Here is a 13,657-nt window from a genome sequence, read left to right as displayed (position 1 = left end):
TCCCGGCTCTTACTCTCTGGCAACCTATATTCTAATTAGACCCACACTCCACCCAGTGTTAAACAATGAAATTACAACAGACATTGAAAACAACAAAATGGCTCTTATACATATTTTATTTAGTTTTATTATACACTTATTGGTTTACCCCACCCTGCCTTACCCCACACACATTTACAAATGAGAACAACACCATGGACCACTACCGAGCCTACCTCTGCAGGCCTTTGCAGATGTTTACATTGTACATATTACTTTTTATTGCACATGAACGTCTCACGTTTACAATACATGTATACACTTTCTCTTGCTCATGTATGTATACTGCACTATTTGTCATTTATGTTTTTGTGTTTTCCTTATGTATTGTTTAAAGTATGTCAGAGGTTTCTGGGAGGATTCGCAGAGTATGAATTTCATTGTACTGTGTAATAGTCATACATACGACAATAAACTCTTGAATCTTGAATCTAATATATGTTACAAAATAAATAAATAATACAAATACTGCAATATTTAGCAGAAGACAGTGAGGAAAGACTTTACCTTCTTTAAGTACTGCATGTGCTTCTGTCACATTTCAACAGAAGAGTTAATAGTTTCTTAAGAAACAGATAGACATTTCTGTAAACAATGTCACCCAGTCTTTCCACTGAATTCATTATTTATTAGATGTTAACATGTGATATGACAGGTGGAGACATTATTTCAATTCTTTTACTTAACTGACTATCCAAATTGCATTCGTTCTCATCATGTTCAATTAACGAGTAGAGAGGCCACAGTGAAACAGGTCACCTGTAAATGAATGTTGTATGACACCAACTCTGTCTAGATTTAATGCATTTAATTTGGTTTTATAATTAAATAACTCAGATTTGCTCAGTATTGTCAGACTTTCCATGCAAATGTGCATTCTTAGGGAAAAAAAAAAAAAAACTTTCAGTGTGTAGTGCAGCAACACATGCATAGCTTACAGTACTATAGTTACAGCTGTGAGGTGAATCACTGTGCACCACATTATGTTTAAACATAGCCTACATACCAAATGAAAACCTGTTTAGGGATAGTCAGTAAAGGAGTAGGCTTTTTATTCCACTTGTCCACTGGGCTGTGAATAAAATACTTTTATTCTGGACATGAAATCTGTTTGTCCAGCGTGACCCAGATCTACTGATTGGAGACTCGACTGAGACTTGATGATAAGTAGTTTGACCATGCAACACTGGCCTGTAGTCTCCAAATTATTTTGCTCAAGAGAAATACAGAAGACACATCCAATTTAAACATCCAGTAAGAGAACTTCTACACAATAAATGCTTCACATGGTGCACCAGCAAAACAAACCTGCATGAGCTTGTCAAAATTGGCATAACTCTAAATTTTTCTTAAATAATCACTTGTGTGGCAGTTTGGCTTTTAGATCATACCTATAAGAATAGTTTTGAGTTGTCTAACAGGTTGCTGAAACATCCACCCACTTGTACTCTAGCTATAGTGAGGTATTGCTTTCAAGAAGCTTTTATATTTATCATGTTAATCTGGATCATCAAACAAACAAGGGAGAGACTCAGGCACCTGCTCTCTATGGTATCTTAAAGATCGTACAGGTAGGATTTGGTTTTCATAGTTCAAGATTTGTAATTTGTAAATTTTCAAACTATGTGCTTTGCTTTTAGAGATGACAATGTTTGGAAGATTATTTGGTGGTTGCTATTGTGCTGACGATTGTCTAGACTTAAAGACAGTGTTGTATAAAGGAAGACACTGAGATAGTGTGAGAGGAAAAAATTGATTATTTACAGCCCCTGGCTTAGTGAAGGAATCTTTGTACTGTAGCATAGTTAAAGAGAGCGCTGTGAAAGAAAATGGATATAGTAACCTGTTCAGCCTGTTCCCTTATTTATATATGTTCATTTAGAGGCCTTCACAAGTTTTTATATACAACTATTACTTTACTATGTTGGTGGCTATAAAAAATTTTCTCCTCTCCTATTGATATTGTCGACATATTCGTGTGTGCACGCATGTGTGTGCTCCTTCCATGGGTGCGTGTCAGTGTTTCTATGACTTCAAACACCACCTAACATTCTGTTGACATTTACATGGTTTTATTATTATTATTCAAGAATTACATTTCAACAAGTATCTAAGTTCCACAGAGTAAATCATACTTGTCTCAGTCTCACTTCTCTGAAAATCTTTTACCCCAAAAGTTTTAAGCCACAACATGCTAAATACAATAAATAAATGAGATAGAATAAGTCTTCAAATAATAGGCCAAGGTTTGTTTGTTTTTTCATTGAAAACTGCTTACAATGCACTAATAAGCACAGACACAGATTCACTATTGTGAATACCAAACCTAGAACTGTTGTTTGCTTGTCCAAACAAGGCATAAACAAGGAGAAACATCCTACTTGCATCCATCATACCTGGTAAAGCAGTGTGCGCCCTGCCTCAGCCTCTGGGAAACTATCAGGCGATACGAAGCAGAGACAGCAAAACAGAACCTAAGAACTTTCAGAAGCTGGCATGCATTTGGCTTTGAGAGGAAATTTTAATTGACTCAGGTAGCAGTGATTTATGTCATTAAATAAAAAATAAAAATTAAATAAATACTGCAATATTTAGCAGAAGACAGAGAGTGAAAACTTGTAACCATGTTTAGGCACAGCGTGTACTTCTGTCCACGCTGGTTGGTGAGTATTTGAGAAGTTTATGGCACAAAATGATTGAATTAAATATTAAACCAGCACAAGTCAATATAATCAAAACACGGCTTAGTGCTATATTATGATAAATCAGAAAGCAAAAGTTTAACATTTCAGAATTTCAGTGCTCATCTTGGTGGTTGACTTTTGTTAGTTTATTTAAAATTTTATTTATTTATTTATTTATTTATTAAACGATGAAAACTCTTTTAAAGGATTCCGTTCAGTCATTTGCATTGAACTCATTATTTGATGGATGTTAAATCAGAATAATATGAGAAGTGCAGACATCATTTCAGTATCTTTACTCAAATGACTTTCTAAACATTTTGTTTGTTTGTTTGTTTGTTTGTTTGTTTTAATTGCATCCATTTTCCTAATGTCCCATTAATAAGTAGGCCAAGGTGATGTCTAGGTCACCTAAATGTGGCATGACAACAGCTTTAGTTTTGGTTTCCCTTTGGAAATTTAAAATAAACAAATTCTAATAATAATAATAATAATAATAAAAGAAATGATCAAATAATACTTACAGTATGTTTTCTGATTGCCTAAATACCACAGTGTACATAGTAAATGATACAGATTCTTATCTTCTATCATGTTCTCTGTACAGGAGCTGTCTCCTGAACTCATTGGTGAATACTCTGCCAACCTCCAGCTTAAGAGATGAACTGGTTATCCCTGCAGGCCCTAATCAGTGGCGTGAATAAATACTCCACTGTTTTTGGTCGTATTTGGCTCTCTATGGTCTTTATCTTCCGTATGTTGGTGTTTGTGGTGGCCGCACAGCCAGTTTGGGGTGACGATTCAAAAGACTTTGTGTGCAACACAGTTCAGCCGGGTTGCACCAATGTGTGCTATGACCACACTTTCCCCATCTCTCATATCCGATTGTGGGCACTTCAGCTCATCTTAATAACCTGCCCATCTCTCATGGTGGTGGGCCATGTCAAGTTCCGTGAAAAGAAGAATCAAGATAATGTCATCATTCAGAAACGCAAACATCTGTATGAAAACCCAGGAAAGAAGCGTGGTGGCCTCTGGTGGACCTACTTGCTTAGTCTGATAATTAAAGCAGCCATTGATACTGGTTTCCTCTGCATCCTGTACTATCTCTATAAAGGATTTGACTTGCCCACTCTGACGAAATGTAGTCTCGATCCTTGCCCTAATGTGGTGGACTGCTACCTGTCCCGTCCTACAGAAAAGAAGATCTTTACTATTTTCATGGTTGCCTCCTCTGCCCTGTGTATCCTCATGTGTATCATTGAGATGAGCTACCTGGTGTGTAAGCGCTGTAACAAGGTGCTTCATGAACACATAGAGAAAGCGCGCAGGCAGGCAAGGTGTGAGTGTAGAGTGGATCCTACTGCATCCTCCAATCACAGCCTCAGCAAACTGAAAAAAGACATGACTGCTAGTCATATCACTTAGTGTCACAGCTGTGTCTGGAATCCTTTACACATGACAATGATTTCAGGAGTTGTAGTCATACAGTTGACTTAATGTGAAACACATTAAAGATGCTGCATGCTTCACAGTCATATGAACTGCAAAATAATCCTGAACAATAATCAAAGAAGATATTTATATCTTCATTATATTGGACAATACCTGGCATCTTAGTTTTGTCTGTTAAACTGTGATTAAAGGGCCATTAAGACCATATATAAATACTGTGTAGAGACATCTTCTTTTGCCATATATGTAAATTAAAAAGTGTTTTTAGAATTTCGTTTTTTTATCATTTTGATGTTTGTGTACACTTCAGTAGAATTGTCTTGCGATTAAAGCCAAATACTGCCCCTTGGTGGACAAATATAAATACTATAAGGAACTTTTCAGATGTGAGTATTGATTCACAACTAGAATAATTGACAATACAATACAACAATTATTTGCATTTTCCAGATTATTGATATTTTTGAAGATGAATAAATGAATACAAACCCTCCTCACACCCCAGCTGTTTCATGGATTTATTAAATTCCTAAATGTATACACTGGATTCAGTTTAATAAGCCACTGCTTCGTCAACCAAAGTGTGCTGGTGAAATTAATGGGTGTAATAGGAGTTTCAAATATCATGGTGCATGGTGGGTTTTGGTCAAATTAATCCTAGAAAGACAAATAAGAAGATATTAGCATAGGTAGATAGTGTATATGAAAAGTATAAGCCGTTATGCAAAGTGGAACCAAGTCCAACTTACACCAGTGGAAAAAAGAAATTTGTATTTCACCTGACTGAAGATTTAACTGAATTTGTGTGTGTGTGTGTGTGTGTGTGTGTGTGTGTGTGTGTGTCATGAAAAAATAAGCACACCCCATGGAAATAGTTGGCCTTTTTGACATATTTGGACAAGCAAACATTTGATCATCCTTGAATGATGATTCTTTGAATAATGATCTTTGACAGTGCCTATTAATAAAGTTGATATACTTGAACAAAAGCACAAGAAAAGATGGCATCCCATTATCTTCAAACACTATTTGATATGATGCAGAATTCATATTTAAATCAATGAATGCAAGCTGTCCAGTCCCTGAGGCAGTGAAGCAACTCCAAACTATAACATTTCCACCACCATGCTTCAATGTTGGTATGAGGTGATTCTCCTGAAAAGCTGTCTTTGGTCTGCGCCAAACATGTCTGCTGTTATTGTGGCCAAACACCTCTATCTTTGGTTCATCTGGCCAGAGAACGTTATTCCAAAGGGCCTGGTCTTTGCCTTATGCTCATTGGCAAACTGTAGTCTTGCTTTAATGTTCTTTTTAGGCAGCAAAGGCTTTTTCCTGGCACGCCACCTATGCAGGTCAATTTTGTGCAATCTCTTTCTGATTGTAGATGAAATTTTGGGGTTCACGGAGACTTCTTTTTGCATCAGACGGTCTTCTCTTGGGCTGAATTTGCTGGGACAGCCAGTCCTTGACAAATTGGCAGTCATTTGAAATTTGCGCCACTTCTAGATGATTTTCTTTATAGTGGAATGATGTATTTCAAATAATTTGGAGATCTTTTTAAATCCCTTGCCAGACTCATAAGCATCCACAATCTTTTTTTCTGAAGGCCTTACAGAACCCTTTAGATCTTGGTATGATGATACCACACACCTCAATAACAAAGGGAACACCAGACACTAGATATGAGAGGGGTATAAATAAGACAGGTTCCACCTGCACTCCCTAAACAGGTTCTAATCACTGGCACACAATCTTGTGCACCTGATTCTAATTTTATAGATTTCAAGGTGTGATAAATGTAAGGGTGTACTTACTTTTTCCATGTGTACTTACTTTTCCCATTTTTTGTTCATTTAAATTCCGAAAAGTACTACAAAATGTCAATTTTATGTGCCATTTGATAGTTTTTATTAATAGGCACTGTTTCACAGAAGATGAAATGTTTGCTTGTCCAAATATGTCAAACAAGCCAACAATTTCTATGGGGTGTACTTTTTTTTTTTTTCTTAAATATAGTTAAAATAAAAGTTGAAATTCGGATGAAAATATTCATAAAAACTGTTCCAGTATAAGATTTAGTTGACCTATATTGTATTGAACCCATATTACACCTAACTACTGGTCCTTCAGATGGATTGAACGGTTACCAAATGAGTGCTCACTTTCCATTGAGGTGTGTCCACTGTATGTATGACTCATAGTTCCGGGTTTCAGGGTTTTTCCGTAATTTTAACCAATGAGAGTGGAAAAATAATATACGTTTCATGACAATATCTGAAATGGACCAATTAGACTCGAGAGGCGGGACTAAAAAAATCAAACGTTATTACTCAAGCCGAAGTTCCTTCATACAGCGAGATGAGTTTTTACGGACAGGTAATATTGCTTCCGGGTTTTAAAACGTTTATGTGGTTATTATTTGTATTCTGCTCTTGTTCGTCAAAACGATAGGAGTACATGTTGACTCTGTTTAAAACAATCCCGGAACTAAACTTAAACTGAGATAGTATATTCAGAGCTTACCGTGTTTATGCTAACGTAGCGGGGACGATATTTAACGAAAACATTATCCTGTGGTCAAGTGTGTGCACACGAGTACCTAGAAATGTATTTGTATCTAACATATATCAATCTGCTGTATTAGTTTTTGTTATTATTTAAAATGATTCATGAACACCGACTAATGAAGTCGCATGTCACTGATTGCTAACTGAAAGGTTTTATAAATTAGGCATCTCTCTGTAGTATACGTTGAAAACAATGCTGTGTTCACAGGGCTATCCAGGAGCAGGGGGTAACATTCCTCAACAGCATCCTTCTCCAGGTAACCCCTATGGAGGTGGTGCACCCCCAGGTGGTCCTGTAGGAAGGCCGTATGGGGGTCAGGCTCCACCTGGGGGTCCGCAGTACGGTGGTGCACCAGGAGGACAGTATAGAGGACCTTATGGTGGATATGGTGGTGGTCCTGGGGCCCCTGGAGCTCCTTATGGAGGTGGTCAAGCCCCAGGAGCCCCTTACGGTGGATATGGCCAGCCTCAGGGTGGACCATATGGCCAGCATATCCCTGGAGGTGAGAAAACATTTAAGATTTTTGTTTGTTTAACGGACTGCAGTCCAAGTAATCACTATTTAACTGAATTTTACTGGTGCCATACACCAGGTCTTAACATTTTTGACATCGGATCAAATTTATCTGTATGTAATAGCACTTTTCAGCTGAACTAAATTTTTCAGAACTATCAGTTTTGTATTGTATAACCACACCCATGACTTTGGTAAGAGTTCTCTGATGACTAGTGATTTGCAGTCTGATTTGGCTGATAATCAGAAGGTCCATCCATCCATTTTTCGTACCACTTATCCTACACAGGGTTGCGGGGAGCCTATAGCAGGGCACTCGGAGCACAAGGCGGGGGACACCCTGGATAGGGTTCCAGCCCATGGCAGGGCACAGGCAAATGTGTAACCACTAAGCCATCGTGCTCCCCCAGATCACAAGGTTCAGAGTGCAAATTCATACACACACTGCTGCAACAAGGTGTGTATTGCCTCAAGTCTGTGAATAAAACAGACTGGGGTGGCTGTGGCTCAGATGGTAGGTTCTCCACTAATCGTAGGGCTGGCGGTTCGATTCCCAGTCCACGTGACTCCACATGCCGAGGTGTCCTTGGGCAAGACACCGAACCCCAAGTTGCTCCCAATGGCAAGTTAGCGCCTTGCATAGCAGCTCTGCTACCATCGGTGTGTGTGTGTGAATGGGTGAATGAGACACAGTGTAAAGCCCTTTGGATAAAAGTGCTATATAAGTGTGCCATTTACCATTTAATTTACCACTTAAAACACAGAAAACAAGAATTGAAGTATTGCAGACAAATTTCTTTATTTTCCTTACTGCAGCTGTCTTATATCCCTTACTCGATGACTGATATCTGACTGCAGTACAAGCACACAGAATCCGTAGCATATACCAATATTGTACAGGTTGTACTTGTAGTGGAAATTAGATAGTTGGATGCGATAATGTCAAGTGACTGTGTGATGTGTGTGCATCATGTGATTTTATTTATACTGTGAAATGTGTGATAATATTCTCCATGGGGCCTAAATCACTGTATGTCTGAAAGGAAGTAATTATTCCTAAGAGGCTACAGCAAATCTGGTTTCATCCCAAAGTGAAATATTACAATATGATAGTGATACAGTCCATTCATTTCCTGTCAGTATCTATTTTTATCACGGACACATTTAGATTCTTCTACTTCAGCTGAAAGGGAAACCTATTGTAGAGTGGTTATTTTTCCTTACTCTTTAATGCTGCTACAGCTATGGTGCTGTATCTGCTATTTCTCAGACTTTAATATACCACTTGAGAGCATATTGATTTTCAGTGCTATGTCACAGTGTTTCAAATAGTTTTTATGTTCTAGGTAACATCCCACCAGGAGTTAACCCTGAAGCATATCAGTGGTTTCAGACTGTTGACTCCGATCACAGTGGCTACATCAACCTGAAGGAGCTAAAGCAGGCCCTGCTCAACTCCAATAACTCAGCATTCAATGATGAAACCTGCCTGATGATGATTAGTCAGTACCTTTTAACACAGCTTAAATCTTGTTCTCTACTAATCAGCCATTTCTGTTGCTGAATGGATGACTTCATTTAAGCATATTAATGGTGAATGTGAATGATTTAGTGAGTTATGCAGTGACATGCATTACAGATATTGGAATCCAGATATTGAAAAACCATTAAGAGACTATGTTTTGCAGATATGTTCGACAAGACCAAAACTGGCCGCATTGACGTATACGGCTTCTCAGCTCTTTGGGTGTTTTTGCAGCAGTGGCGGGCAATATTCCACCAGTTTGACCGTGACCGCTCAGGTTCCATCAACAGCAATGAGCTGCATCAAGGTTAGTCAGACATGGGGGGGGGACAAAAAATTCTTTCTTAATAATTTCTTATGAGAATTTTATACAGTGGTTACTGACCCAATGATGAATTAAGGTAAAACGATAACCCAATTCATTTGACCAAGCCTATATTTTTCAATCACGGTAATGAGATTATTCATCAAAATACCCACACAAGACTTACCTGGAACCTGTATGATTCCAGAACACAAAAATCTGCTGTGTCAGAGTGCTTGTTTGCATATTGTAGGCTTTCATAATATCAATATTGTAATGGCTAGACCTACTATAAAATTTAACAAATAAAATACATTAAGGGTGCATAATATATACATAATGATAGTAAAGATAATCTCTTTTTCCCCTGTCAAAATGTGCCTTCTGTATAATTATGATAATTTGACATTTTGCAGAACTTTGAGCCTTCCTTTGCTCTGTATTTTCATCTTCATTTATTATTCAGCCATTTTTATATGAACATCATACTATGAATCTCATTTATTTCCTCAGCACTCTCTCAGCTGGGTTATAACCTGAGCCCGCAGTTCATTCAGAACCTGGTGAACCGTCACTGTGTCCGTGGCATGAGTAATGCCCTCCAGCTTGACTCCTTTATCCAGGTGTGCACTCAACTGCAAAGCACGACCCAGGCCTTTCGTGAGAAGGACACCGGCATGACCGGCAACGTACGCATGAGCTATGAGGACTTTCTGTCCTGCACCATCACACGGCTCATGTGAAGATTTACATTCCATGAGATGGCAGTTTGATCCTTTCACTGGTAACGAAGACTGCTTTTTCATGCCAAAGACCACCGGGCACTCTGGATGTTCCTTCATAACTGTGCCTTTCACTGCAGTTTACCTCCCTTACCCTAAATGCTCTGTACACATGCACTCCTATTTCTTGCTTTCCTTGTTATTTGTTTCGATTTTAAAGTGCAAATTGAAGGAACAACTAACAAGTAGTGTTTATTTACCTTTGCCATAATTGTGTATGTAATGCCTAAAAAAGAAATTTGGAGATCTAGTTCACTCAGGGAGTGAAGTTGCATTATTATATCTGCTGCCAGTCATGTATTTTGTGGGGCTTTATTTTATTAACTATATTATTTTATATTATAACTGCATTCAGCTAAAACTGTTTAGTTTCTATGTTACTGATAAATATAAAGTCATTATAATTGATATGGTGCAGTCTAAGATTGATTTATTGTTATAGACTGAAGGCTTTGATTCAGAGGGGGTGTAAGTAACATTTGACAAACATTGCATGAGTGGATTGGGTCTTTTATGTTCTGATAATTTAATGAAAACTGGCTAAACAGTAATATTTGAAAATGTCAAAATGTTGCAATATACCACTCAATATCTTTTTCAGCATTGTGCCAGAAGTTATGTAGACTGTAATTTGTGTATTTCTGATAGAAGTTAGAGAATTTTAATTGTGATCTCCTATAAGTGAAAAGTACAAAAGGTACACAGCATTTAGAAGAGTGGTTCTTAAAGTAGGATCCAGGGACCCTCAGCGGTCAGTAAAGCATACCCAGGCAGTCACCCCCCGTTATCAAAATTATTATATTTAGTAGAGTTCTTATAGTCAGTAGCCCTTTTGACTGATCACTTTAACTGAGTAGGTTTAACCTAAACATCAAAAACAAGTATTTAGTGTGCCGCCAGTGTCCTGGAGATGGAATGTTCAGCAATAGAAACTTATGTGCTAAGGCGTTATTTAAAATAATCTTTAAATAACACAGCAGAAGGGCAATAAAACGTTGAATGAGAAGGCTTGTTGCACAAGGTGAACACTAGGTGTCGTCCATAGACTGCATGCTGTCGTCACCGCAACACGCTGAAACTGACGGCATTTTAAACCAATGACAACACGAAACGTCGCAGTTGCGTCACAAAAGAGGCGGTACCTTAAAGCAGGAAGTGGATTTTTGATGCAACTGCTTGAAAGAGTTCAAGAATTGCTCGGAATCATCTCCAGCAGGTAAATTCGGTGTGTTTTTCTTTATAAATACATCCTTAATAATCGTATTACATGTGGTTGTACCTTAACTAAACGTAATTAAAAGAGTTATGTGAGGTATATTTGCATTGTCACGCCATTCCTACAAAACGTTATTAGGTAATGGCATCGTGGCACCATTCTAACTGACTTCAAACCTTTGAACCTTTTCACCTAAGTGCCCGTATAAAATAAAAATAAGAATAAGGAAAATAAGAGCTTAATAGATGAATTTACACACAACGATAATGCAATATAGTTTAAAGCGTTGCCCAGTTGCCAAGGACAATTATCCCTAAGGCATACTTAAGTTTGTATTTGTTGCTATAACATATATAATGATTACAGTTTGCTTTCTCGGACACCATTTATAACGCCTATTTATGTATTTATTTATATTTTTAGACCATTTTAAATTTGGATCGTTTGTGCCACCATGTGGCCGATGGTGTGGATCGCTATGCGCACCTATGGGCCCTACGTGACCTTCCCTGTGGCCTTCGTAGTGGGCGCGGTGGGCTATCACCTGGAGTGGTTCATCCGGGGACCTCCCAAAACCCCGCGAGAAGAGAAAGGTGTCGCGGAGCTTCGCGAGGACCGGAAACTCGAGGAGCTGGTGGGCCGAGACAGCACGCAAGTCCTCAGTCTGAAGGACAAACTGGAGTTCACCCCCAGGGCAGTACTGGAAAAGAACCGGCCTGAGAAGAGCTAGCTAGAGCCATGTCATTTTTCCCAAAGAGATAATTCATGCTACCTAATGTGCTGTATGTAAGGACATATCATTGTGTGCAATGCAAGTTCATGATCTACAATCCATCAAATCACAGGTTTCCAACCCTGGTTTTGCACATGTGAGTGTTTGTTTTTCCCCTGCTCTAACACACCTCACCCAGTAATGAGCTACATCGCTTCCTGAATTAAAGATGGTGTGTTGGAGCTGAGAAAACACTAAACTGTCCAGGACAGGGGTTGAGAATCTGTGCGTGGCATGGTTATGACATTCTGTAATGTTACCTTACTGGAAAAAGACCTGTGAATGTATTAAAGACTTTTGTTCATCTGTGGCTTAATGTTCCCCAGGTGCATGAGCACATGACTTTATCCCACATTGGAGAAATATTTAGAAGCTTCTAGATACCTCCCTTTTCACTGATTATCATAAGACTGAGCATGAGAAGGCTTCTTGTTTAATGTGTGACTGGATGAAAGCATGGAAGAGATGCAGAACTAAAAAGGGATTACAAAATCATCTCTTCCCATGCAAGGACTTGATGCATCAGCTCATTCTTGAAGTTGTGTGTGAAAGGTTTAGCCAACATCAACTATCACTGCATTTTAGTGTTCACATATTGAACTAAAGGAAAACTCCAACCCAAAACAAATTAAATAACTATAATTAAATAGTTCTGATGTGTTTAGTATATTGATGTGTGATTTATATTTCTTCTCTGTTGGTTGGTGGTGTATTTGTACTGTTCCTGTGAGAAGATAGCAGTTAACTGCTGTGGCTGTGCCTCAGTTTCTTTAGGTAGAGAGGAAGCAAGTGCTAACTCCAACTTGCACAATTATCAGCAACAGTACTGTGGGAATGTAGGAAACGGTTAGTGAATATAGACCACGTTGATAAGCCAAAAAAAGTGAACTCTGAATTTAATTACAGGCTAAATCTTGGCTATAATTGAAGATCACATGCTAATTATAAAGATTAATGTGCTAGTTGTTCAAGGTGGATTATTTTATTACAGAATTGAAGCATATTTTGTGTGGTATCTGGTCACTACAGATCATATTTGCACTATGTTTGTAAATATGTTTGGTTTATCAGTTCATCCAGGATTTTGTGATCACAGCAATTTATGCAAAATCAAGGAAACTCTGCAATATTTGCAGGAGCTTGCAATTTTTCAAAATTATCGCCGACTTGCCATATGACATCATCACAAAGCGCATTCAGCCAGAGCCCTCTTCGATTCACGTGCGTCGAACATGAGTACAGCTAAAAGGTCTCATTTACCAACAAACATCGTTGTGAAAGTCCATGCAAAACAATTTTGTGCAATTTCAATTTTGCCAATTCAAGTAGTTTTCCACAAAAACTCCAAGTTGCATCACAAATTTTGAAAAAAGCTGCAGCAAAATCACAAACACAACTCCACGAAATCCTGTATGGACTGGTTTATTGTTTAGTACTATTCTGTATGTTTTCAATCTTTGTTTTTTTCTTCAGGTTTTTGACAAGTTACCAAACATACACTAATCACATTTCAGATACTGCACCTAAGGTAATACATCAAAAGTCACTCAAATGTATCCACAGTTCATAGTGTTTCTAAGAAATATCACACTGTGCAAGATTATGGTACTGGGCCCAGGTTTTAGGAAAGAAAATACATGATGGCCATGTAGATGTTATTTAACAGTATGTTAAACAATATTAATTTATAACTTTAGCAAAATTCCACATCTCTCCGTGTGTGTTAAGCTGAAAGTAAAAAAAGACAACTCTCACTAGCCTTGTGTATACATGTAATGAGGGGAAAGCATTACGTTTCA

The 13,657-nt window shown here is 38.1% G+C and overlaps 3 protein-coding genes across 4 annotated transcripts; all 3 read left to right on the top strand.

Moving 5' to 3' along the window:
- The first annotated feature begins 988 nt into the window (after positions 1 to 988).
- On the top strand, positions 989 to 4,151 carry gjb9b (gap junction protein beta 9b). Its single transcript, XM_053613531.1, has 2 exons — positions 989 to 1,610; positions 3,331 to 4,151. Exon 2 carries the CDS (start codon positions 3,384 to 3,386, stop codon positions 4,149 to 4,151), a length of 768 nt encoding a protein of 255 aa, XP_053469506.1. The 5' UTR covers positions 989 to 1,610; positions 3,331 to 3,383.
- Positions 4,152 to 6,461: 2,310 nt separating this feature from the next.
- On the top strand, positions 6,462 to 10,421 carry pef1 (penta-EF-hand domain containing 1). The gene is made up of 5 exons (XM_053613419.1): positions 6,462 to 6,554; positions 6,954 to 7,248; positions 8,606 to 8,761; positions 8,948 to 9,091; positions 9,602 to 10,421. Exons 1-5 carry the CDS (start codon positions 6,537 to 6,539, stop codon positions 9,829 to 9,831), a joined length of 843 nt encoding a protein of 280 aa, XP_053469394.1. The 5' UTR covers positions 6,462 to 6,536; the 3' UTR covers positions 9,832 to 10,421.
- A 98-nt stretch (positions 10,422 to 10,519) lies between these two features.
- On the top strand, positions 10,520 to 12,168 carry smim12 (small integral membrane protein 12). 2 transcript variants are annotated; one of them, XM_053613420.1, is made up of 2 exons: positions 10,520 to 11,086; positions 11,510 to 12,168. In XM_053613420.1, the coding sequence occupies exon 2, from the start codon at positions 11,541 to 11,543 to the stop codon at positions 11,814 to 11,816; it is 276 nt and encodes a 91-aa protein (XP_053469395.1). In that variant the 5' UTR covers positions 10,520 to 11,086; positions 11,510 to 11,540; the 3' UTR covers positions 11,817 to 12,168. The 2 variants fall into 2 exon arrangements, with proteins under 2 accessions (XP_053469395.1, XP_053469396.1); XM_053613421.1 differs by having other exon boundaries at positions 10,520 to 11,095.
- Positions 12,169 to 13,657: the final 1,489 nt, after the last annotated feature.

Source organism: Ictalurus furcatus, chromosome 24, assembly GCF_023375685.1.
Source record: "Ictalurus furcatus strain D&B chromosome 24, Billie_1.0, whole genome shotgun sequence".
NCBI lineage: Eukaryota > Metazoa > Chordata > Actinopteri > Siluriformes > Ictaluridae > Ictalurus > Ictalurus furcatus.
This window is presented reverse-complemented; position numbering and strand designations above follow the sequence as displayed.